Raw genomic sequence first — 27,388 nt, 5'->3', positions numbered from 1 at the left:
TCCAGCCCCCGCCCCACATCTTCCCTTGCTTCTCCAGCCTCCATGATCTCTCCTCAGCTGATCTGGGAGCTGATGGCTGACCATCTCTCTCCTTTAGCTCTCAGCCATACTTCCTCTCTACCATTCCCAGCTGGGGCAGGTTCCTTAACCTCTCAATTTCCTGATCTATTAAAGGGGACTGTAATACCTTGTAGAGTTACCAAGAGGATCAAAGAGATGACCTTAGCCTGGTGCCTAGTACATGGTAAGCAACTGCACAAGACATGTACCTTCTCCAAGCCTCAGTTTCCACATATACTAAGTAAGCCCAATAATCCCAAGTCACTGGGTTGTGGTGAGGATCAGAGACTTTGTAAACAGTAGAAGATTTTCTGTATATACATATATATCATTGTTCTACGAAGGCCATCGGGGTAGTTTTCAGAGACTGCTGGTTGACCTTGAACATTAGAGATGTCTGCCTCCCATAGCCTGTTGCCTCGTTTTCCCAAAGAGATGTTCTTGAATAGTAAATAAATTGAATTTGTATAAAGTTCTGTTTGAAATGAACCAGAGAAATTACGCTTTAAGGAAATTCTTCAGTGAATTCTTTCATAAAGAAAAAGTCACCCCCTGATTTATTTGTTGTAAATATACGTCCCTTAATAACTGGTTAAAATAAGAGAGCATTAGATTTCCCAGAGGGAATTGAAAGACTTCAATCAGCATGTCTGGCCTAGCTGAATGAGTTTGTTGGCTGATTTTTTTTTTTTTCCTTTCGTTGTTATCGATTTGATTTTTGCTTTGTGTGGGTTGGTTAGATGTGCCTTGTCTGCTCTTGGGTCTTTAATACTGTGTACATTTGTGCTGCTGGCCACCAGCTTGAGGGCTTCCACTGCTTGACATCACCTTCTGCATCCTGCATGAGAGGCTGTTTGAGAAATACCATGCTCTGCTTCTCTTGCTACCATGAGGCAGCCAAAAAAAATTCTTTAAGAGCGTCTTGAGATTCATAATATATGGTTCTGCCTTTTGAGACTGCAAATCCCATTGTCCTTGGAAGCACCACTTAAAAATGAGAAATGAGACACAGCTTTTATTTCCTAACCTCAGGTACCTCATCAAAAGCTGTAAGTTAGACTCACAATATATAGGCATGATATTTTGGTGAGGCTGAACAGGAGGTGGGTGGAAGGTGCTTTAACAAATAAAACCATTGTTTACCACAGTGAGGGTCTTTCTTTTTTCCTTTTCCCCCCGCCTGGCTCCAAATTCTGATATGGGACACATAGCCTAATTGACACTCCAGGTCACTTGATCCAATCAGGTCCTGGGAGTGCATCCAGCCAGCAGGAAGTTAGCAAACAAAGATGAGAGCATATTAAAGGAAATCGTGGACAGTGTTGAGATCCACTGACAGAAGCACCTTTGCACTTGCTTATTTGCATCCTGATATGCATCCTTATTTTAGCTCTGGTGCTGGGAAAGAGCACATTCTAAGGGCTGGTGATCCTTCTTAAGCATTTGCCCCAAACCACCCCCCCTTTCCCCACGCCCAGTTAGGGTTTCTGTGCCCTCTTTGTTGTGTGTCCAACAGACATTTTTTTGCCATCTTTAAAGGAATTAAGCCTCTGGGACTTGGTCTTGACACCACATAAGTTCTATCTGCTATAAGTAGTTTCTCTGGATCCAAGACAGGTGGTTTCTGAGATCACAGAGGGAGATCTCACTTAGCATCTCATTGTATTTGCACCCAGTCATCTAAAATAGACCTCTTAAAATACCAAGGTAATGCTGAGGGTGACTCCCTTGGGAAGGCTGAGGAGCACACCTGGACCCAATCCTCAGTGACAACCTTTTCTTCTGTTGTTTTAACCATATGATGTGTCCCCAGATCTGCTTTTGGTGAGTGTGGCTCCTCTGATAGGAAGCATGTGTTTGCTCAAAGGCTGCTCTTTGCTTAGTGCTGAGGATACAAAATTGAATGAAATAACCCTGCCCTTAAAGAGCTCACACACTCATTTAAGTTGATTCTACTGCCTTTAATGTTTGTGGTCTATATAGGGGATCAACCAATGAAAAATCCTAATAGGGACTGTTAAAATAGGGAATTTCTCTGGAAAGTGGAAAAAAGTAAATCTGTAGTATGAACTTTCTAGATTTAATTAATACAGGCTAATTTTTATGTGTTTCTTATAAGCAGGTGTCTTAGTCTGTTCAGGCTGCTGTAACAAAATACCACAGACTGAGTGGCTTACAAACAACAGAAATTTATTTCTCACAGTTCCGGAGGCTGGAAGTCCAAGATCAGGGTGCCAGCATGGTCGGATGAAGGCCCTCTTCTGGGTTGCAGGTTTTTTGTATCCTTCCATGGTGAAAGGAGCAAGGGAGCTCTGCAAGGGGGCCTCTTTTCTTTTTTGCGTTTTTTTTTTTTTTTTTTTTTTTGTGATACGCGGGCCTCTCACTGCTGTGGCCTCTCCCGTTGCGGAGCACAGGCTCTGGACGCGCAGGGTCAGCGGCCATGGCTCACGGGCCCAGCCACTCCGCTGCATGTGGGATCTTCCCGGACCAGGGCACGAACCCGTGTCCCCTGCATCGGCAGGCGGACCCTCAACCACTGCGCCACCAGGGAAGCCCAGGGGGCCTCTTTTATAAGGGAACTCATCCCATTCATGAAAGCTTTGCCCTCATGACCTTATCACCTCTCAAAGACCCTGCCTCCTTTGAGCAGGGGCACTAGGATTTCAACAATTGCATTTAAGGGAGGCACGCAGCCAGGAAACCAGATAAGGCACATTACATAAAAGAGATCGTGTATTAATTAATATTTTTAAAATTTCCTTCCATCCATCTATCTAGCCATCTTTTCATCCTGTCTCCCTCCGCCCCCTTTTTGGTCTTGGAGAGGTAATTTGCATGAAATCCTGTGGCTCAGAAGACTTGGCATATTCTGCCAAATGGAAGACCATGGACTCTTACCTCTTATGATGCTTGCATCATATTTCTTACACCTGTCCTGGAATCCCTCAGTGCCCCCTTCTCAGAAATGTTTGCTTACTGATTAGAAGTTTTATTTGCAGTGTCCTCAGAAGAACTAAAATACAGCTCTCCAGTGTCATTTATGGGGGTTATTTTAGTATCAGTCTTGGGAATTCTAGAGAAGAGAAAGAAAAACTTAAATGTTTTATTTAAGCATATTGGCAGACTTGAACTGTTCTTGGGATTGAGCAAATGAAGTGAAGAAAGAATGAGGAGAGTTGCTCCAGAACCCTCACTCTGCATTTTCCTTTCTCTGAGTACCATTGTCAAAGGTCCCAGACTATAGACAGTGTTTCTATTAAACCTAACAGGCAGCATAGCAGAGTAATGATGCTGATTCTGCAGTATCAGAATCCCAGATCTTTAACTGTGGTGGGACCTTGGACAAGAGACTTAACCCTTCTGAGTTAAATCTGCTTCTTCCTTTGTAAAACAGTGGTGATGACCACCAAATCTACCTCTTAAGGTTGGAAGGTTGGCATGGAGATTAATTAAGATAAAGAATATTAAGGACTTTTCTCAGTGCCTGTCTACACTGAGTTCAGTTATTATTAATTATCGTTAAACATTCGTCTTAAAGTAGATCCTTTGCTCCCTTCATCTGTGTGTCTTTAGTATGTTTCCTGCATATTGAGAAACATGACTCTGTTTCTAGATAATTAGCCATTTGTTTTTCAGCATCAAACTTTTAAAAAGTGATGCAGGTACTGTTCTTAATACATAATTGATAAACATCATCTCATTTAACCTTCACAACAATCCTATAGGAGAAGTAGTAGCATTATCCCCATTTTATAAGTGAGGAAACCGAGACACAGGTAAGCGAGGTAACTTCTCCAAGGACACAGTACTAGTAGTTGGTCCGGTTGGAGTTTAATTAGACAGTCTGACTCAAAAGCCACACTGTTGGGACCCCTTTTCTAGCACTACCACTCTGTGTCGTCAACCTGCACCTGGGAAAGGGAGTTATCCATCTCACCCACCAGACCCTAAGCTTCTTGAGAACAGACCTGTTTATTTTGTGTCTTTGGTACCCCATATAGAGCCTTGCACACTTAAAAATATGACTCTAACCAGCCTCGTTGTACTCACTCTGAATTCCAGCCATGCCAGCCTTTTGCAGTTCCTTTAATGAGCCTTGTTCCCACCTGATGCAAGGCTTTGGCACATGCCGTTAGATCTGTCTGGGGTGCTTCTCTGACCGGTTTTAGCTATAGCTAGAGTATTCTGTTCATTTCTGGGCATAACTATGTGGTTGACAAGAACATTGTTGGAACCACGTTATCTCAGGAAGAATTGAACAGACTGGAAAAAGGAAGACAATGACTTTCTGCAAGCATGTAAGGTTATCTTCTTGTGGATGAAGGATGAGAACAATTCAGGTGCTCCCAAGGTGCCCAGTGAAAAACAGGTTTCACATTATTTTAAGGAAGAACTTCCTAAACATCAGCTGAGCAAAGATGGCATGAACTGCCTGGGGATAGTGAGTGCCCCATCTCAGGAAATATTTTGACAAAGGCAGGCAGCCACTCTGCAAGGATATTATTATTATTAGACTTTGCTTTATAATCAAGGAGCAACATTTACATTTATAAATCTCTTTTGCAAAATGATAGCATAAGAAAATTCATTCTCCTCCCACCCCCTTTGCCTTCCTATCTCACAAATTTCTTAAAACTTCAAAGTCCTGAGTTTTTTAAACTAGACAATAAGGCATAATTATTGTTCTGTTGTTTTGTTTTAGGGAAGCTATTAATTGTTATCACTTTTGGAAAGGAAAGTTCATAAATATAAGTCCTAGTTGCTGTACTGGTATTCTTCTGGGTCCGGAGACAAGCTTATCTCTTTGCAAGAGGAATACAGTTAGACTTAGGGCAATTGTTTTATCTTTATATTCTTGGTACCATCCTGTTGTAAATGAGGTCAGTGGATTCCCTGGATAGATTGTAAAATTTAGATATTCGTAGTATTAAAAAGGCCTGGGAATGTCATATTCAGAATCTTGTCATTTCTCTCCAAGTTGCACACCTGTAACTTTTTCACCACCTGATTTAGTACCAGTTGAATTCATTCTTATTAAACAGAAGTTCTCTAGGGCAGGTCCATTAGCAAGAAGCATCAAGATAGAAGGACTCTCCCATTTGGACACTATGTGGCGAAGTTCTTCCATCTAGAAATTGACGTGAAGAATATCTGTCCTTTAGCTATAACCATGTGTCAGGTTCTGAGGTGACCTGATTTAACACTTCACCATGCTGCATACCATTGTCTAGCTGTTACAGCTTCTGACCATTTAACTGTAGGACTGTGGCAACTTAAAGCACTAGATATTTTTTAAAGTAAGCAAACTAGAAAACTATTTTACATTTGATTGTTTTATCTTGCTGTTCTCCTTCAAATGAACTTTGCACAGTCTGTTTCATGAGGAGCGTGGTTTGCTTTGGCGTGTAAACCCCCAAAGCCAAGTTCCTTTTACTGTTATTGCTTAAGTCATGTATTTTTATACAAAACATCTTATTACCTTAGTTTTATTTTAAATCAAAGCAGAGTTTGCAAAAAGTCCATGAATCACACTGAAAGAATGTTAACGAATAGTACCTCTGAATTTCCAGATCTGGGCATTTCTGATCTTAAAGGATATGACTGTAAGCAAAAATATTATGCAAGCTGAGTAAAATTTAGATAAATAAGTACCAGATGGAACTATAGGGACTTATAAACTATAATGCAAATATTATCCCATTTCCTTAAACCTATATTTCAGTATGAAAAATAATATTCATATTGATAAGTATCAACTTTTTGCTAAATCAGACTTGGCAGAGGAACTCCATTTTAAGTAAATATAAAACAGTTTCTTTTCTGAGCTTGAAGAGAAAGCTTTTCAAAGTCTTAAAATGTGAAACATTTCTATATATTCAGAGCAATTTTTTTTTTTTGGCCGCGTTGGGTCTTTGTGGCTGCACGCGGGCTTTCTCTAGTTGTGGCAGGCGGGGGCTACTCTTCGTTGTGGTGCGCGGGCTTCTCATTGCGGTGGCTTCTCTTGTTATGGAACACAGGCTCTAGGCACGTGGGCTTCAGTAATTGTGGCACGTGGGCTCAGTAGTTGTGGCTCATGGGCTCTAGAGCACAGGATCAGTAGTTGTGGTGCACGGGCTTAGTTGCTCCGCGGCATGTGGGATCTTCCTGGACCAGGGCTCAAACCCGTGTCCCCTGCATTGGCAGGAGGATTCTTAACCACTGTGCCACCAGGGAAGCCCTCAGAGCAATTCTTATATTAGCTGTTTTATTGCTGTGATTTTCATTCCACGTTTTAGTTACATATAAATAGTGTGCAAGAATTTGCAATCCCTGAGTTTGAGTTTTAGGAAAGCTTACCTAGTCCATTGCTTTGACACACACACACACACACACACACACACACACACACAGAGAGATTGCTTCCTGTGTAACTGATCATTTAATCCTTACTTTTTAAAAAAATTTATTTATTTATTTTTTTGGCTGCGTTGGGTCTTTGTTGCTGCACACAGGCTTTCCCTAGTTGCGGCGAGCGGGGGCTACTCTTCGTTGGGGTGCACGGGCTTCTCATTGGGCTGGCTTGTCTTTGTTGAGGAGCAGAGGCTCTAGGCGTGTGGGCTTCAGTAGTTGTGGCTCACAGGCTCTAGAGCGCAGGCTCAGTAGTTGTGATGCACGGGCTTAGTTGCTCCGCGACATGTGGGATCTTCTCGGACAAGACTTGAACCCATGTCCCCTGCATTGGCAGGCGGATTCCTAACCACTGCGCCACCAGGGAAGTCCCTAATCCTTACTTTTACTTTTATGTCAAAAGAGCCTCTATGTCTATTGCTGATTTAATGCTTATTTATGTTATCTATAGTTTATTACGTGAGAATATTTCAGTATTCCAAAATTATAGGTACTGAACACTGTGATCCCTTTTCCTTCTCTTTGAAGTGTTTGGTAGGTGCAAGTCTTCATACCCTACCCCAAGCATATTAGAATAGATGAATAAATTGAGATTAGGATATATAGAGACTCTGTTTCTTTTGTAGCAGAGTTTTATGGGGATTAATTGGAGTCTTGACTGTGTTCTGAGATTCTTAGAAAATCTGTGTTGTGAACTCTGTTTAAAAGGGAGCAGAATAGAGAATCCAGATTTTAAAAACTGTGATTCCAAGTGTGATAGATAAGGTCCTTTGACTCTTGCTGACTTCCCTTCTATAACTATAGCCCCTTCAGGTTTTCTGAACAGAAACAATTATATATTCAGTCTATGAGGTTGGCAAGCAAAACTACATCAATTTGATAAATACTATACTTCTTCTTAAGTAATAATCTTATTGTATTCATGGTGGGAAAGCAGTACATTAAATGTACTCCAAATTATAAAATTGTTAAATGAGAAAAAAATCATCTTAGAACAAAGGAAATAAGATAATTATTGACTACATTCTGCCTTGGGTCCTGCATGTTCTTATGAAATATTGAAAGTAACCTCTTAACCTTTTGCTTCTTATGAATCGATGAGGGTATGCCAAATACTTTTTGCATCAAAGAAGGGGAAGAAGATTCTTGGTCTGAAAGTAGGGAAGATTAGCTACTTTGCAACTTGTCTTGGATCATCTTTGCATTTTACCCTTGTAATTGGTTCAAAAAATATAGATCCACAAAACACATTGAGTATAAGCATAATAACACATGCCACAGCATAAGAAAAATGTGTTGATTCTTCTCACCCTGGGTTAATCAACCCACTGCCTCAGTGTACCAAGGACAGCCAAGAGCTGCCTTGGGCCACATGAGTCCTGCCATCTCTATTACAGATAGCATATGTCTGCATTTCTACCTTTATCAGCTTTCACATTAGGTTTCCCAGTTTTGTTGTAGTCAGGTAACACCAGGGAAAAGCAACAAGAGGAAGTACAGTCAGTTCTTATTCATGGTAATTACGTTATATAAAGTTGCAGCAAACACTGAATTAATGAATACTAAACCATTGCTTCTAGAGGAAAGACAGGGTTAGATTCCTCCTCCAAACCTCTGGTCACAACATTTTTAGCCGATGATAAATATATAACCTTGTTTTATGTGTGTTTCTGATTAAAGATACTTTATTCAGTACATATTGTTGACTCATTAACATTGAATGGCCAACAGCTCTATAACTCATAATTGAATGAAGGTTGTCTACCACATGTAATTTCTCGGTAAGGCACATAACAGCACAAAAATGCGAAACATTTGGCACTAAGAAGACCCTTTAAGGGAAGCTTGTTTCCAGTATGAGAGCTGAAACAAGAAAGCATAATGTTGCCTTGTTCTACCTCAGCTAGGAACAAGTGAATCAAGCAACTCAAATTTTTCACCACTCTGCTCACGTCTGCAAATTACCGTGAATGCACCAAGAGCATTGATTTGGGGAAGCAGGGGAATTTGCAAATACAGAATCCACAAACAATTGTTTCAACTTGATTGAAACAGAAAAATCAAAATATCTGGGAACAGGACTCTTGTAGTCTGGTTTACATCTTGTTGGCATCTGGATGGTCTGTTGGACTTAGCCCTGAACAGTCCATGACTTGAGAAAAAACAACCTAAAATGTCCTTGTTGCATAATCTTTCTCGAAAAGAAGCAATCAGTTATATTGTAGGATCAGCATTGTAACAGGAAAATTAGAAATTAAAAAAATGGACCAAGACTGGTGTCATTCATCCTTAGAGTTGTGAATTTTGATCGCTCTGACATATATGTGTTCCTTCCTTTATGTGCCACATGTGCCTCTTAAACCTTAGATATATATGTATTGGGAGCCCTCATTAGCAGTTATTTAAAATCTCTTTGGCTGACACTTTGTTTGACATTACATATATAATCTTATTTCATCCTCAAACTCTAACAGGTAGGATTTCTGAGTTCTGTTTTACAGAGACAGAAACACTGGTTCCGACAGTGTTAACTTAATAGAAATATTAAGTTGTGATAGAAATATCACAAACCTATAAGTGGCAGAGCTAAAATCTGAACACAGGTTTATGTGGCCATAGCCAGTACCATTCCCACCATGTGTTGCTGCCTTCCATTGTTGACAGGCTGGAAGATTCCTCTGGCTGACTTGATAAAGTCTGTAGTAGATTAAAATTGACCATAGGGCTTCCCTGGTGGCGCAGTGGTTGAGAGTCCGCCTGCTGATGCAGGGGACACGGGTTCGTGCCCCGGTCCGGGAGGATCCCACATGCCGCGGAGTGGCTGGGCCTGTGAGCCATGGCCACTGAGCCTGTGCATCCAGAGCCTGTGCTCCGCAACGGGAGAGGCCACAACAGTGAGAGGCCCGTGTACCGCAAAAAAAAAAAAAAAAATTGACCATAAATTTTGTGCAGTTTTTTCAGATTCCTCGAATCTGAGCTGACCCATTGACTTGCTTTGACCAATAGTAGTGAAAGTGGCATTGTGTGGCTTCGAGAGGCCTTACAGCTTAGCTCTTGTCCTCTTGAAATACTGCCACCTTGAGAACAAGCCGGGAGTGGTCTCCTGGAGGATGACATACACCATACGGAGAGAGCACTTGGAGGGAGAGGGACCCAGCCATCCCAGCTGAGGCCCCCGCCAACCTAACTGCAACCTCACAGGAGAGCCCAACTGACACAGCGTAGAGCGCAAGAACTGCCCTGCTGAGGCCAGCCCAGAGTGCCACCCTACAGAATTATGAACAAACAAATGGTTTTAAGCCACTACATTTTGCAGCAAAAGATAACTAATACAGTCCGACCCAGCCCCCATATCTTTCTGATCTCTCTTAGCCTATGAGAGTTGCTATTCTTCTGGTCTGTCATTTGGAAGGAGGTCTTGGGCTTCCCTGGTGGCACGGTGGTTAGGAACCCGCCTGCCAATACAGGGGACACGGGTTCAAGCCCTGGTCTGGGAAGATCCCACATGCTGCGGAGCAACTAAGCCCGTGTGCCACAACTACTGACCCTGTGCTCTAGTGCCTGCGAGCCACAACTACTGAGCCCATGTGCCACAACTGCTGATCCCGCGCACCTAGAGCCCGTGCTCCACAACGAGAGAAGCCACTGAAATGAGAACCTCACACACCGCAACAAAGAGTAGCCCCCGCTCACCACAACTAGAGAAAGTCCATGCAGGAACGAAGACCTAACGCAGCCAAATATAAATAAGTAAAATAAATTTAAAAAAATAATAATAGAAGGAGGTCTTATTCCTAGGCGGGGCCTAAGCATCTGTGTAAAACAGAGGCTTTCTCTGCTTTGCTGTGCACACGGTATGGGTTCATCAAGGTCTAAAGTTTTGGAGCTAGAATGTCTTTAGAAGTCACATAGTTCAGCTCTGTGCTTTACTGATGATGGTAAGTATCATGAACAAAGGGGTTCATGCAGAACCCCTTGTAGAATTGGCTACTGCAGAGCTGTCAGAAAATTGAACCCCTCTCACTCCTAGTCCTGGGTCCTTCTTCCACACCCTACTGCCTTTTTTTTTTTTCAAACCACTTTTTGCATCAAAGTGCAAATCACATTCTAATTGAAATATAATGGGGAAGCTAGGTTTTTAAAGATGTGGTCACAAAGGATTTGGGATAGAAAAAAAACATATTCTAAGACACTCCATTTATTTATATAAATACAGTTTGGAGCCCTTCAACTTTGCTAAAAGTGAGATATACTTTAGCAGTTGTAACCCACACTTTCTTTTTAAACTGTCTAATGGCAGTAGACATCACAAAGCAGTAACTTAATACATCTGCATGTGTTTTTCAGCGTAGAGTTGAATGTAGTTTTGGTTTGCACATTTTACTACCCCCACTGTATTATCACCTCTCATTGGTTTGGCTTTCCTGCTGAGAAAGTGGTCTACTGTATAGAAGACATGTCTGTATGATTTCTGAGCAGTGACAGCCATAGAGGGAACTTTATTAAATGACGTTTAAAAGTAGCATTAATCCTGTAAGGCTGCAGATCTGAACCACGGTTTCTTCCACAGGGACAAAAAATGCCCATTTTATATATGACATTTTAAATTCTTCTTTTAGTCCTCATAGGTCTTTCTTGTTAGGAGGGATTTTTTTTCCTGTAAAGCAGGAAAACAGGATGTAACACTCTTTGGATCATCAGTAAGTGTGTTTTCCACCTAAATGTGAAATTTAATGGGAAACTTTTATATGGTTAAAATGTCCCTTAGGAGTGGGTGCGGGGGCTTTTATGAGTAGGACAAAAATTGGATTTAATTCCAGAGCAAAATCCAAATTAAGTAAAATGTGCCTTCAAGCAGTAAAATTAAGCCATATATACGTAGTCCTTTATAATAATGTCTATTATACAATTCTTTATCAAAGTTTTGCCCTAAAATGCTTGTTAAAACAATCCACTGAATATCTAGAAATGAAAACTATAAAATCTCTTTCTGTGGAAATAGTTCACCCACACTGCTTATTGGTATCCTTCGGTCCACAGGAGCATCCTTAGTTAATTTTTCTAACACATGGCTTCTTAAAGCGTTATAGGCCTATTGTGACAGCAATAAAATTTCCTTTTGCTGAATGGTTGGTGTGTTTATGAGTTACTTTATCTACTTGTTGGCAGCTTGAACAGTAAAGAAAATGGTGATTGATGGGCTAAAGTGTCTGATGACTCTGACACTGTCTAAGGATACATTACCACGTGTTGTGAAATTCTTTTCCAGCAATTCAGAGTTTAAATCCCCCTGGAGGTGTTTGTGATTTTTGTGGGGCTCCATGATAATTAATCCCTCATACTTGGCCTTTTAAAATTGCTCTCCAAGCTAAAGTAAATCCTCTGGAAATTCAGATGGATTTAATATCCATGTGTGATGGGTATTTTGGTTGTATATCACTTTTACCATCAGAAACTTGTTTTGATTACGGTAAGATTATGACATACTAACCCTGCCAGCTTCCTCTTTCTGGGTCATTTTGATGCCTTTTTCTATCTCCAGCAAATTTCTTGATGATCATTTAGTAAACATTTATTGAGCAGGATACATGAGCAAACACGTATCCTGCTCAGCACCAGGATACAAGGAGGAGTTGGGAACAGTTCCTGTCTGGAAGGGTTCCACTGAGGGCAGGAGGTGGTATAGGAGCTAGATCCATGAACAAGCTATCGTGATACTGTGAGTTCAATAATGCTAAGATATAGTAGTGACCCACAGGACAGGTTGATCCACTCTACCAGGGAAGAGGGTCAAAGAAGCTTTCATAGAAGAGGTGATGCTTACCTGGCTCCAGTAGAATTTCATGAAACAAAGTAGGTAGCAGATAAAAGAAGGCACGACCTTCAAGTATTTGGTGCCCTTAGTACTTTCCAAATATAGATATATAGACTAACTCTTTAAAAATACACAAGAAACTTAATACTGTATGTTTCTGATTAGGGAAATTGAGTGAAGGACAGGTGCTGGAGAGAAACTTCTCAGTGTATACTGTTTTGAGTCTAATACCATGTGCATATTTTATCTATATCTTAAAATAAATAAATACTTATTCTTTTAGGAATGCGGACATTAAGACAGTGGTTCCTTAAACATTATGATGAATTGGCTAACCAGCTACTTCTTCCTGGCTCTCTATTTTTTTTTACTTGTCCTTAATTGTGGAATAAAGAAATTTTTTTCAAGTTAAACATGTTTCAGATATAGACTGGTGAGGGAGAAGTTTTTAAGCAGAAGATTTTCCTACATCTCTGAAATCCTGCCTTACCCTTCTGCTTAGGGAAAACCCATTGTTTGAGAAACTCTCCAACTCACTGATCAAATTCTTCTCTGGCTCTAGAGTTGGCAAGTAAAATGAGTAATTTAGAGTTTCTAGGGGACACTATTGGTCTTACCTCAGGCGGTAAGTAAACAGACCATCTTACTCAAATTCCTATTGTCCCAGTGAAAGTCACACAACTACCAAGAGGAAATTACTTTTTTATTATATGTCAGTCTTGTTCATCTATAAATGAGTCTGAGGTCTGCCATTAGGAGAAATTAATCTGTTTTCTTGGATTGAACACTTTTCATTTTAAACATCAGTTTATCACTTGTATATAATGTTGTTCTATTTCTGCTCCTGTAGAAAAAAAATCATTCAGTGAATCATATGGGTACACAGAAAGAGGACTGAAAAGGTGAAAGGAAGGAAAGAAGGAGATACGAATAACAAGTGGAATTAAGGAAGACTTTATATATGGTGGGGAGAGGGCCTCCCCATCATGCTTTGTGTCGTGCAAACCCCTAATCAGGTACCAACACTAGCAGCTGAGACCCATAGATCATCACCCCACCTCTAAAGCCTAAGGCTTCAATTTTTACTTCAACACTTGTCTGTTCACTGTCTATAAAATGATCGGCTCATGCCCTCAAGGTTTTTGCTGTGGAGCTGAGGAGACAGTATTTCAACAGAATTGATGCCATATGGAAAATCCCAAGTTTTATTTTGCACTTATCTTTATACAAGTGCAAAATAAAATATTTAAAGCAGATGAGAAGCTTGCAATAGTGATAGGAACACAGGCTTTGGTGTTAAACAGCCCCGAGCTGGAATTTCATCTTTTCTACTTAGTAGCTGCAAAGACCTGGTCAAATCTGACCCTTCTGAACCACCTTTTCCCTAACTGTACACGAGACTAATAACACTGAACTTGCTTAGTTGTTATGAGGACTAAATGGCACCAATGGGCAGTATGTGGCCTCTTTGGCACAGAGATGTTAAATAAGTGAGATGTTATCGCTTCCTTACTATGTGCTGGCATTGTACATGAAGCTTTATGTGTAGATAATATTGTTAGAACCATATAAAGATGGGGCAGCTGAGAGGTTAACAGTCTTCCCATGGCCAGAAGTAGCAGGGCCAGGATTTGGATTGAGAAGTCTGATTCCAGAAGCCTAGCTCATAATCATTTCTCTCTACAGCCCCTGTTCAGCATAAGCCAGCAACCCACCCACAGGGAAATGATTAATAGATCGCTTCTAGAAGAGATGCGTTTTAAAAGAAGTCATTGGTACTGGTAGACAGAGTCACTGAGTTATCCAGGGTGGAGTGTTATTTATTTATTTATTTATATTTTTTAAATGAAAGCTTCTTTCTTTCTTTCTTTTCTTTTCTTTTCTTTTCTTTTTTCTTTCCTTTTCTTTTCTTTCTTGCTGTGTTGGGTCTTCATTTCTGTGCGAGGGCTTTCTCCAGTTGCGGCAAGTGGGGGCCACTCTTCATCGCGGTGCGCGGGCCCCTCACTGTCGCGGCCTCTCGACACAACTACCAAGAGGAAATTACTTTCTTATTAGTCTGAGCCTCCAGACACGCAGGCTCAGTAGTTGTGGCTCACAGGCCCAGTTGCTCCGCGGCATTTGGGATCTTCCCAGACCAGGGCTCGAATCCTGGCAGGCAGATTCTCAACCACTGCGCCACCAGGGAAGCCCGAGTGTTATTTAAATACACACAGGTATGAATGTGGGAGGGAGTTGGTGGAGGAGAAGGCACTCAAAACTGTGCCAACAAGCAGCTTTTTTAAAAAAAGATTTATTATTTATTTCTTTATGTAATTCATTTTTGGCTGCATCGGGTCTTAGTCGAAGCACATGGGCTCTTCGTTGAGGCGTGCGGGATCTTGCCTTGCGGCGTGCGGGCTCTTCGTTATCGTACGCGAGCTCTTCACTGTGGTGCGGGGGTTTCTCTCTAGTTGTGGCATACAGGTTTTCTCTTCTCTAGTTGTGGTGTGCAGGCTCCAGGGTGTGTGGGCTCTGTAGTTTCTGGCACGTGGGCTCTAGTTGAGGCATGTATGCTCAGTAGTTGTGGCACACAGGCTTAGTTGCCTTGTGGCATGTGGGATCTTAGTTCCCTGACCAGGGATCGAACCAGCGTCCCCTGCATTGTAAGGCGGATTCTTTATCACTGGACCACCAGGGAAGTCCCTAACAAGCAACTTTGCTTGAATAAATAGCTCAAGAGCATTAAAATTAGGAGGATACAATGAGCAGATGAGAATCATGTATATAATCAACTCCAAATTTTTATTTGAAATAGTAAAGGTCAGTCTTTCATCAATGACCCACTATTTCATCTAATAGCAATTTTTTTCAAACCAAGAAAGAAGTAAAATTTTAATATAGCCTTGTCAAATAGATGTCTAAAATATCCCAAACCAGTGTCTATTTTTACTATCCTGTTCTATGCTATGAACTATATAAGTTTTGAAAAATAAATCTTTTTTTTTTCCCAATTCACTAGCCCACATTTCTAATTTGGTCCCTACCTCGCACCTCTATCACCCCCAGTTAATGCAACTGTCCAGAACCACAGTTTCATAGAGCACTTTGGGCACATGAGGGCACATGGTAAGAAATGTGACCTTCTTCTATTGACAGATCAGAGTGCCTCACATTTTCTTGTATTTTCACTGATGGCTTTAAGAGAAGCCACAACTGTAGTCGAGTAAAAGGAAAGAAAGAAATGGAGTTTTCCATCTAGAAAGACTCATGGACCAAAAGCAGATCATTGGCAGTGAATTCTGCATTTATTTGAGCCTATTAACAGTATATTTATTTTATGTATGATAGTTCATTGAGCACCCAGAAAGTATCTAAGAGTTTTGGATTCAGGCTACTTTTACTGATTAAAAACTCCAGTGGGTCTTTTCCTTCCCTTTGAGTATGAACGAAGAGAAATTTCCCATTTGACTTTTGTAATGTTCCAAGATCAAAGGAGTTTATGCTGAAAATTCAGCTCTGTAAAAGCCATGTGTAGCATAAGTTCAGTCTGACTCTCCCAATTTCAGTGAAAACGGGGCATTTGGCCACCAGGCTTTGAAAACCAGCATTACAGAGGGTGTAACCAGGAGCTTGCATTAATTTCTCCCTGAACTAGCTTCATGAAAATGGCCCTTAGTGTCATCTTGGCAGTGTTGTTGGGATCGCCTGAAGCCACTGACCCAGCAAATTTCCTTGAAATCATTCCCCTGAAACAGTGCAGAGAAACAAACTCTTGGCAGTATAAATGCTCCCTGGGTCTGGAAATTTCATAAGTCAGAGTTAAAGCAAAGAATGGTCTAAAATCTATTGCTGGTACAGAATCTGAAACGTAAATTGTCTGGATCAAGGAACCCTTCCCGGCTCTTTGCAGCTGCCTCTCTAATTGCTATAATAATAAAGAATGTTTTCAGAACTGTGTGGTGATCAAATGAAAGCATTTATTATTGGGAAGATATTTGGAATCCAGATGGGTCATCTGGTTAAAGACCTTTGATTTTCTTTGGTTGTTTCTCTACTAGAGCATTTGTATAGGAAACTTTTTTTTTGAAAAGTAGGTTTGGTTTGGAGGTCTTTACCTATCTTATATTTTTGCAAGAAATATTTCATTTATTTACTTCAAGTCAATTTAATTCTAATTCTGAGACTCCACGCTTCTGGACTGAGGTGGAATCAACCTCAGTCATTTTGGAGGTCCATTGGCTCTCAGGGTTCTGGTTCTGTCTCAAAGCTCCCCAACACTGAGGCCCCTGTGGTCATTGTCATCAGTCCACCCTGGTAATCACCAAGCCCATGCTTACCCAGGCCTGCATGATCTCTTCACATCCGAAGTCCTGCCGCTTCCAGGCCCCAATGCTTGGGACTCAGGACTTCTTTCAAGGTGGGATCCATTACACCTGTAGGCCGCAGCCCTTGACCATTGTCTGCAGAGTCTTGCAACCTGTGTGTGGGCTGGAGGGGCAGGGAATGGAAGGGCACTGGGCAGTGCAGGGCTCAAATCCTCACTTCTCAGGGACCCACAGACCTCTGTTTCTAGTCTCCATTCAAAAGCGCTTTTCCTCTCCAGTGGCCCGCCAAGACACCTAGCATCTCCATTACCACCGTCATTTCAGTGCCCTTCAGTGTTTTTGTTTTTTGTTTTTGCTTTTTTTGCGGTACGCGGGCCTCTCACTGTTGTGGCCTCTCCCGTTGCGGAGCACAGGCTCCGGACGCGCAGGCTCAGCGGCCACGGCTCACGGGCCCAGCCGCTCCGCGGCATGTGGGATCTTCCCGGACCGGGGCACGAACCCATGTCCCCTGCATCGGCAGGTGGACTCTCAACCACTACGCCACCAGGGAAGCCCCAGAGTCAGGATTTGAAACCACAGTGTCTTACACTTAGGTCTGTGAATGCCCTTTCCCCTACTCCATGCTCTGTCCTCCAGGGCCAGTTCATTCCCCTAAGTTCTTACCTTTCATTGCCCAAGTAATGAGGCCTGACCAACCCCCTTCATCAGGCCACACTTCTATGCCAAATCCTTGAATACCAATAAATACTTGAAACCATGTTTCAAAATATACCATCAAATGTAAATAAGAATGAGACAGCGTTCACCTCAAGTGTATACGCAGCAGCAGTGTACACAGTTAACAGGAAAACACATGGGGAAGTTTAACTTGAAATATTAGGCAAAACCAGTCCTAAAAGAATGAAATAATAAACTTAGGAAAAATCGATTATACCTCTGAATATACCAAAACTGTGTATTTTGTTTAGGTCAAATAAAATATGGCTTTATTAACAAATAGCAAACTATGGGTTGCTGCCTATGGTTTGGTTGCTGGCTTAAGGAAGCATTTATGGTTGTTAAAAATTAAGAAGGATTTGTTTTTTATAGGATGCTATAGTTATACATGAAGTCTATGAAGAAGGGGCAGCAGCCCGAGATGGAAGACTTTGGGCTGGTGACCAGATATTAGAGGTATGTGATTATGAATTCTATTTTATACCAGCAAATATGGTTCCTTTAGTGACCTTGATCCACAGTTTACCTATTCACTGTCTTCTAGTCAACTATATCCTTATTATTTCTTTCCCAGTGTAACAAAACATGTACTTTATTCTTTTTTTGATGTACATCAAATAACTCATTAGAATCATGACAGATTACCAACCTAAATCTGTCTGTGAAAACTTTCTTTAATTAAAGGGGAAAGTACAACTAAAGGTTCTATAATCAAACGAAACTGTATAATATTGCAATTTGATCTTTTTGCCTCTCCACCTTACTAAATGCCCTTCTAAAAACACATATGTATAGACACACACATAAACATGCAAACCTGATATTTTAAAAGACTTCATTGCAGCTTTAAGTATTATTTTCTTATCCCTAATAAGTATATTTATGTCAAATGGAGGTCCACGCCATGGTACCTTTGTTTCCTAGCTGATGAAAACGTAGACTCTTCTTCCTTTAGGTGGTATATGGTACTTATTAAAAATTGAAATGCTTAACTTGACTCTTTTAAAAGGACTCTCATTTAAGCAAAGGTATTAAAGCCTTTTAAAAAGAGCCAAGGCAGGCAGTGTCTGAACTAGGAAACGGATGAATGGAAAGTCAATGCCAGGCATTCTGGTAGGTGGAACTAAAGAGCTTTTTCAATGGTGTGAAACCTTTAGGCAACATTTATTTCTTTCATTGGATGAATTTAATTGAATAGTTAACATTTTATGGTGGGCATGTGCATTTTTGCTTTGCAGCTTTAATGTAGCACATTATGAATGACATCATAGAATTTTATTTTTCCCTTTGGTGGTTCAAGTCTGCCTCCCAAGATGAAACCAGAGTTATAATTAAAGGTAGAAAACATAGGCAAGAAAGGGTTAAAGGAGAGGCCAGGCTGAGTGCAAATTAAATTCAGGGCAAGTTATAGGGTTTCTCTGCAGGCCTTTACTGTGCTTCATCATTGGATTAGGACATATTCCCAGCACATTCATTAAGGTGCAAGTGTATGAGGTTAGAAAAATAAATGTAACCTCTTTGGGAATGGACTTGACTGTTTTAGCATACAACATCATTTTTTAGTGGTCAGGAGTTTTGAGGGGTTTTTTTTCCTCCCTAGATTTTCTAATTAACTGGTGCTATCATAATTGGCTTTATAGAGGAATAGATTGAGTATTCAGAAGAGTACAGATGCATACATGTCTTGATAGTTAACATAATTTGTAAAAGCCCACAGATTTTTCTGTAATGGACACGTGGACCTAAATCTAATATGTGCATTTCTTGTTTATGACGATGTTTGCACAGGTATAAATTCACATAAATTCACAGTATAAATCTTTAAATATGTAGTGTTTATTTTATAGCAGTTATACCTCAATAAAAGAAAAAAAATTTAATTTATCTATCTGTATTGAATAGACCCTCAGCTGTAGCTGCTGTCTTCCATAAAATATATTCATGTATAAGTGAACACTCAGGACAGATAAGCATGAAGAAAGCAAATTTGTTTTAACTGCAAGGAGAATTTGAAAGGTCAACTAAACCATTTCCTGGCATCTGGCCGAATTGTATTACCCAGTGTGGATGGATGGTCTACACTACACTTCTCATTAAAGATAGCCAGACAGGCTCTTCTCTTGCCCCAGACAGGATCTTGTCCACAAAAGCATACTGTGTGTTTAGTTAAGAAATGTAGCTCTCAGGTTGGTCAAGGAACATGTTTCCCTTCTAAGCAGCTTTAGATTCCACATTTGAACTTGTTCCACTTGTGGCTGCTGTGTACAGATGCATAATGAGGCATAGTCACCCTGGGGCCTGCAGGTTGCCTCGAGAAGAAGACAGACCAGCTTTGGTGATACATTTCGAGACTGTACTTTTTCCGAACAATGGCTTTTCTGCTCATGAGAGTCTGCCTGGTGCAGGCTGGCCTTCCATGGTTTTATACTATCCTCATGTTAAATGAGGACAAGCCAGGTTTTGCTTACAAAGATATAGTCAAATAATTTTTTAGTCTGGTAAGATTTATGATTCTATGATTAACATGGACTGTCTTCTTTCTGGTTCTTTTTTAAGGTTCAGACCCTCCTCTTACCCTACACCTATTCCCGTTATCCCCTTCTATTTTTGTGCAAGTGGGAGAAGAAAGAGTAGAGGGCTAATGCCTGGTTTTCCCTGTGGGGTAAAATAATAAGAACTGCTGCCCTAGTTTGGTTATTCTTTCCTTCCAAAGCAGCACTTCACCCATTTCCCCGAATGCCTGTCCTCGCCAAGGGACATGATATACTCCCATTGACAACTGGGGCTCCCTATGGCCCTTCTCAAATAGGGAACCCTGCTATTACCACTCCTACCCCTCTACAGTCAATGTTCTAGATAATGCATCTGGTGCTTATGTAAGGCACTTAAGGTAATACATCACTGCACGATATTCTAGCCACACAGCAATATTTCTCTTACAATTATTGGTACATTTAATGGTGTCTCTTGATAAGCAGAGGAGAAAATGAAAACTGTGAACTTGGAACAGATCACTTTGATCTGAGCAGACATCTTGATGCTGGCATTTAGTGTGAATTGCTTTTGTAATATTAGAGTTCATGACAGTGCTTTTAATTAAAAGCATAATTGTTAGGGCCTTTCAAAGGGTATTTTAGAGGCTTAGAGAATTCACCTTCAATCATGGAGGTAACTTTTTTTCAGTTGAGTAGCAGAAGTGGTCTTGTGTGCCATCTGTTGGAATACAGGAAAATAATCAGCTCAGGCCACATTTTCTGGAGACATTCTTTCCCCCTTGGTCTGTGGGTTTACCTCACAAACAATGAAAGCGCATTCGTGGGCCTGAAGTGCATTCGTGCGCCTAAAGTAACAGTGAATGCTGGTACTGAGAAAATACAGCCCTGACTGCAGTTACTTCAGTTCCTTTTAAAAATATCAGTTCCTAACTTCTGTCAAGCTTAACTGTATGCCAAGGCCTGTGCCGAATGTACTCCAGGGTTTATTTCATTTAATCTTCACAACACTACATGGATATTATGATTATTGTTATTATTATTATCTCCAATTTGTGGAAGACAGAGTTGAAGCTGGCCTTGAGTAATCTATGTAAGCTTTCACATAGTAAGTTAAAATCAGCACTCAAACCGAATTCCATCTATATCCAAAACCCCTGCTTAAACACTGTTATTCTGGGTGTAGTTAATCTAACTGAGTTCACAGACCCACCAAGATATACCAGAAAAGAAAGAGCAGCTTGAAAATTAGGCTTTTAAACAATTTCTTGACTCATAGCATCAGCTTTAAATAATAGCTCAAAAGTCACCTTCTCCAAGAAGGGCTCATTCTTCTCTTCTCCCTTCTCTGTAACCATTCTTTATGCATGAGTCCTGAGTCTTTGGAATGTTAGAACTGGAAGAGCCTTAGACCAGCCCCTCATTGTACAGATGAAGGAATGGAGGTCCAGAGGTAGGCTTGACCTGCCCAGGACACCCAGGGATGGACCAAAACACAGACTGAAACCAACATCTTGAGAGAACTCTGTCATCCACCTGGCCATGGCCTAGGCCCATCCTTCCCTTGGTTTGGCTCTTTTCCTAGCTGGGACCTTGAAGAAGTGACCCATGATTCCCTTCATTTGAGCCTAGGCTACTCTGCCTCTTAATTTCCCCCTTGTGTCATTGAGTTACCAACATCAATACTTGATTTTTGCTGTGTCAGGGAGCTCCAAAAACCCATTCTAAGAATAAGATGAGGCAGCATGGTATAGAAGCTAAGCGTGGAAAGATAATCTGGGTTCAAATTGTGGCTCCTCCATGTACTAGCTTTGTAACCTTGGTCAAGTCACTTAACCTCTCCATGCTTCAGTTTCCTCATCCGTAAAATGGTAATAGTATCAGACAGTTAGTGTAAGATTGAATGAGGAAATTCTAATAAAGGGCTAATACACAAGCATTTATTAAGTAAATAAATAAGTTGGCTATGATTTTGCCATTTAACAGACAAGGAAATGGAAGCTCACAGAGTTTACATGACCTGCCCAAATTCACATGATTTTCTAGAAGCGGGACCATGGTTTTACTCAGTGCTGCTTCCAGTATAGTCTGCTGTCTAATGCATGGTCCTGTCTATGCTCACTCAGATACAGATTCAGATGAGTGGACTTCAGGGAGTCTTTGACGCTGTCAGAAATACCAGTCCCTCATTTCCTTCTGGCCTGTTCTGAAGTAGTCACGATGTTAGCAATTAAGAGTTGCTAACATCGTGAGTGAGGATGTCAAATTCAATCAGCAAACTGAGTCCAAGAAATGCTGACCAAATACTAATGTTTATTTCCCCTTTGACCTCAATTAAATGAGCCAAGTAGTCCCTGCTGTCTCATGTTGAGTTCACAGTAAAGTTCACAGCCACCTAAAATTGCATTATCATGCGTACTAACCCACCCTCTATGCTTATTTGGGGTGGAGGTGTGTAAGGATTACGGCCTTTGTATCTGAAGCAGCTATGACTGCTAGTGGTCACTCCCTGTGTGCTTTGGGAATGGCTGGACATTTCTGGAGGTTTTTCACTGGTTGGGTCAAGGAGCTCCCCCAGACAGAGAGGCCTCTGCTGTCAGCAGCGCATCTTGGATGCCCGTCATTCCAGGTTAATGGGATTGACCTGCGGAGTGCCAGCCACGAAGAAGCCATCACGGCCCTGAGGCAGACCCCCCAGAAGGTGCGATTGGTGGTGTATAGGGACGAGGCGTACTACAGGGATGAGGAGAACTTGGAGGTTTTCCCCGTGGATCTGCAGAAGAAGGCTGGCCGAGGCCTGGGCCTGAGCATCGTTGGGAAGCGGTAAGGAAATGCTGTGAAGGTCAGGATTGATTGACCTCCTTCCTTCGGAGTTTTAGGGGCTAAAGCCTATAAACACTGAAAGATAAAGCTTAGTATAAACTAATGATATGATTTCTAAGATTAACATTTTTATGAATACTCGAACGAGATAGGTCATGTTTCTGAGCAAGCCCAAAAATGTGTCATATAAAGATAGAACTCTAAGCCCAGTCGACCCAGACTGTTCAGACTTTTATCCCCATGGAGAGTAAGAATAGAGTTTCTAAGGTTCTTTCAACTTGGAGTCACTTAGATGTGTGGCTTGCAGGGGTTAATTAAAGCAACCGTAACCAAGAAACAGCTGATATCAAGAAAGAGATTTATATATACAATGTTGGGTTAGGAAAATTGCTTTGCCATAGAGTACCATGTTAATTTCGTACTCTCTTAAACTAGTTGGGTAGTTCCTGAGACTAGCTGAGTTGACATAGTCGACAGACATAGATTCTTCATGACTACAGTTTTCTGTTAAGACAGATGTCCCCAAAATAATAGCTTGCAGCAAAAATGTAGGTAGATCCTCGTGGCTAGGCTACTCTTTTGAGATCTTTGCTGCTTACCCGTGTGATAGGAATTGCAGTAATTACTCCAGAATAATATTAACAGGTTAGAGAAGTAAGTAAGATTTTGAAACTGCAATTCTAGCTTCCACAGTTTACTGGCTTTAGATATCTAGTGTGTATTTATTCCAACAGGGCTGCAGGATTTTCATGTGACACCCCAATATAGCCTTAAATGGCACCAAACATATTCTTAGGAAGAATTGAAGTTGGTTTTACATATGTTGTGTCATGTGCCCTCACAGACCTCTGATGACTAGCCTAGTGGTTTTTTCCAGCAGTCCAAGCTGTTACTAAGATACTAGCTACCATTTTTGAGCACTGATTTTTGCGCCACGTACTGTGCTCTCATGATCTCTTTTTTACTTCAGCACCATAAAACCGTCAATTTGGAAATGCATTATGAAACAAAGGAGCTGAGACTCATATTTCTAAGCAAACTCAGTGGACATCTGGGTACAGAGCAACTGACAGAGCCCATGTTGAAGTTTCCTTTCTTGCTGTGATGCATACACGTGCCTGGAGAGATTCCATTTAGAGTAATGGTTTTTCCTTTATTGTCTCGTAGTGGATTGATGAAATAATCTTCATACAATACCAGCATTTAGATTGAGTTTGTAAGGAACATTTACATTCCTTAGCACAAAAGGTTTCATTATAAAAGATAAGATGTAGGGACTTCCCTGGTGGTACAGTGGTTAAGAATCTGCCTGCTAATGCAGGGAACACAGGTTCTAAGCCCTGGTCCAGGAAGATCCCACATGCTGCGGCCCGTGCGCCACAACTTCTGAGCCCGCATGCCACAACTACTGAAGCCTGTGTGCCCAGAACCCGAGCTCCACAACAAGAGAAGCCACTGCAGTGAGAAGCCCATGCACCTCAACGAAGAGTAGCCCCTGCTCACCGCAACTAGAGAAAGCCCACGTGCAGCAAGGAAGACCCAAAGCGGCCAAAAATAATAAATAAATAAAATAAAAAAACAAAAACCCATCTGAGCTAGAATGAGTTCATCTTTAAAAAACAAAAAAAAGATAAGATGTATAAGCTCTCAAAATTCACAATTCTTTGCCTAGCAGTTCCACGACTAGGAATTTATCCTAACCATATGCTTGTAGATATGTTATTCACTGCACATAGTTTGCAGTAGCTAAAGAATGGAAATAACCTACTGATATATGTCCACCAATAGTTTACTAATAAATGAAATTAAGGAACATTCATAGAATAGTATGTAGCCATAGAAAGAAAACATTGAGGAAGCTCCAAGTGCTAATAAAGACCAGTTGCTAAGGTATTAAGTGAAAAAAGCAAAGTTAAAGAAAACAAAACTGGAGGGAAAAAAGGAGTGTATGTGCACGTATATCCATTTACAAGCGTGTGTACTATACCCACATGCATTTGCTTACGTATACACAGAATATCTCTTGGAGATACCCAAGAAATGAGTAACATTGGTTACCTCTGAGAGGGAAACTTGTGGACAGGTGAACAGAGGTGAGAGGTGAACTTCCCCCCCACCCCTTTTTAACCTCTTGAATTTTGAGACATTTATTTGTTCATCAAATAAATAAACATAATTAAAACCTTAAAGTAATGAAGGCAGGGAAAGAGAGGGAGAGTGAGAAAGAGACTAGAAATAGATCATATGATAATAATTGAGCTGATCTCTAAGGAAATAACCTGTACATTTTAATAGTACTTAATTCTACTTTTTAAAGCGTATTTCCATTTTATTTCACTAAAATTATCCTCTTGCAGAAATTATGCCCTTGGGCCAATGAAAGTGAATATTACGGGCAGCGTAAATAGGTATAAGCTATTTAAAGGGCAAGCACTCTGAGGTTTATCATTTGGGAAGAATATCAGTAGTCTCAGATTTAATATAGAAATATTAGGTTGTGCCACTACACTGCTTTATGGTATTCACAGAAATGGAAGTGGAGTGTTTATTTCTGACATCGTGAAAGGTGGAGCTGCAGACCTTGATGGGAGATTGATTCAGGGAGACCAGATCTTATCTGTGAATGGGGAGGACATGAGAAGTGCCTCCCAGGAAACAGTGGCCACTATCCTCAAGGTGAGTCCCTAGCTGCTTTCTGTGTGGCTGGTATAACTCAAGTCCACTGGGAACGGTTCTAATCTGGCTTGTTTATAAAATGTGTTGAATTTTATGCTGATTCTAATTTTTTACTAGAGACCTAATACCTGATTATTTTAACCAATCAGGAATAGCCCTAAAAGAAAGCTATTATACTGACTAACAGGATTGAAGGGAACCCTATTTGGGGATTTAAGCTAGTTTTTCATACTTGTGAGAATTCCAAGTATCCTCAATTGTCCTCTAAATGCATTTGATGGGACAGATTCTCCTGGAGTCACAAAATGTATCCTCCTCCCTCTTGGGCTATATTAACATGAATTCATCAAATCCAGCATTTATTGCTTGAAGAAACATTAAAGATTGTTAAAGACCAAGTCCTTCATCTCACAGTGAAGTCTGAGAAAGTAGAAGGGCGTGCCCAAGATCTCAGAGCTGCACTTGAGGGGTTTTCCTGCCACCCAAACTGTCTCTCACTGAAGTTGCCGGGAGGCTAAGACTCAAGGTTCCCTTCCAAGTGTCTTTGCCACATGGACCCTACCTCCCTTGAAAGAAACTGGTTAATAAAAATCCTTGTAAATTGCCATTCAACTATAACCAGGTGTATCTTATTCTGTTTCACAAATACTATGGCTGTAGGAGCTTTTGCAAAGATAAATGAATTTTATTTTAAAATCCTGCTTTCCTAAAATAGTCAACTATCAGTTACTACTCAACAGAGGAATTGTATTAGATTACCTCTGTGTTTGATTTTTCTGTCCTCCTTTTCACCACTTTTTCTTAATCATTTCACTGCTCGCAAATACTTTCATCAGAAGGGAAAAGGAAGAGAAAGGAGGTGAATTGAAATGTAATCCTTTTAACGTGTTTAAAGAAGTCGCAAAATCATGAGATGAATAGCATTGAGCTGATAAATTTTTGTGACGTTGTGTGATTTTTTTTGATAACTGAATTTCCTTTCTACCTGCAGCCTTCATCAGCCATTTACAGTTCTTGGCTGCAGAGAGATGAGTGGAGGCACTGCCATGAGAATTTAGAACACAAATCCTACTGTTTTTCACCTCTGTTCTTTTCTTGTCTTCCCAAGTGTGCACAGGGACTTGTGCAGCTAGAGATTGGAAGACTCCGAGCTGGTTCCTGGACCTCCTCGAGGAAGACATCACAGAACAGTCAGGTTGTTGATGGCTTCCCGTTAGACTGGCTCACCTGTCCCAATTGGGAGAAAGTTCTCCATTTCATAAATGATGGTTTGGAAACAATGTGTAATATACAGCATATTCACAACACCAAGTTCGGTGTACTTTAATGTGTTTGAAATAAAAAGTGAAAGGTGGGGTGGGAATTCATTAATTCCTAGAATTTTCTCTCCTTTATTGCCTGCAAATGTTTTCTTAGAACCCCTTTTCTCTCCCACTATTAGTTCTATATTACCTAGGCATTGCATGTACACAGCTGTGTTTATTTAAAAAAGAAAGACGTAACATCTGGTGGCAATTTGACCCTCATTAGCACAACATTGTTCTATTCATTCAATTAAATATTGCTATAAAGTTAACTTGTGAATAGCCACTCACACATGCTGAGAGCAATTAATGGTATATTCCTGGGAGAGCAAAGTGGGGGGTTGTTTCTCCTGTGGGAGGGAAGCCTTAGTGGGTGATATTTTGTGGGTTAGCAAACATCTCATGTTTATTTGCAAGGCTGAGGTAAATGCCACTTTTTTTCAATGAAGTATATTTCACTGTATTTTTTTTTTTCATTGTAGTGGCTGACAAAATCAAGACAGTAGAGGATATGTTAAGTCCCATTTGGTACATAATGAAACTATAGAAACTTACATGTGACCCCCAATCCCTTTTGTGGGTTATTAGATGGGCCTTTGTCTGAGGTTAAAAGCATGACTTTTGGTCTCCTTCCTAATTTCCTTAAAGCCACTCCAAGGCCTTTGTTTAGATGATGTTCTGATTGTATGGTTAGCACACAGGTGCTTCTGGAATTAAGTTAGCTGCCCCTTTTGCCTCATTGGTGTTAGAAAATGAGCGAAGAAAAAACAACATTGTTCAGATAGGTTCACAGATTAGCTGGCTTCTTTT

At 40.8% G+C, this 27,388-nt stretch overlaps 1 protein-coding gene across 8 annotated transcripts in view; it reads left to right on the top strand.

Annotated features, from left to right (window-relative positions):
- Positions 1-27,388, top strand: part of PATJ (PATJ crumbs cell polarity complex component) — a 359,130-nt gene that overhangs the window by 295,150 nt on the left and 36,592 nt on the right. For all 8 annotated transcript variants that reach the window (XM_073789059.1, XM_073789054.1, XM_033865626.2 and 5 more), the window contains 4 exons: positions 17,656-17,739; positions 22,405-22,598; positions 25,127-25,274; positions 26,383-26,469. In XM_073789059.1, coding sequence (XP_073645160.1) covers positions 17,656-17,739; positions 22,405-22,598; positions 25,127-25,274; positions 26,383-26,469 — 513 coding nt within the window. The remainder of the gene's footprint in view (positions 1-17,655; positions 17,740-22,404; positions 22,599-25,126; positions 25,275-26,382; positions 26,470-27,388) is intronic.

Source organism: Tursiops truncatus, chromosome 1, assembly GCF_011762595.2.
Source record: "Tursiops truncatus isolate mTurTru1 chromosome 1, mTurTru1.mat.Y, whole genome shotgun sequence".
Lineage (NCBI taxonomy): Eukaryota > Metazoa > Chordata > Mammalia > Artiodactyla > Delphinidae > Tursiops > Tursiops truncatus.
Note: the sequence above shows the minus strand (reverse complement) of the source record. Positions and strands in the feature narration are given on the sequence as shown.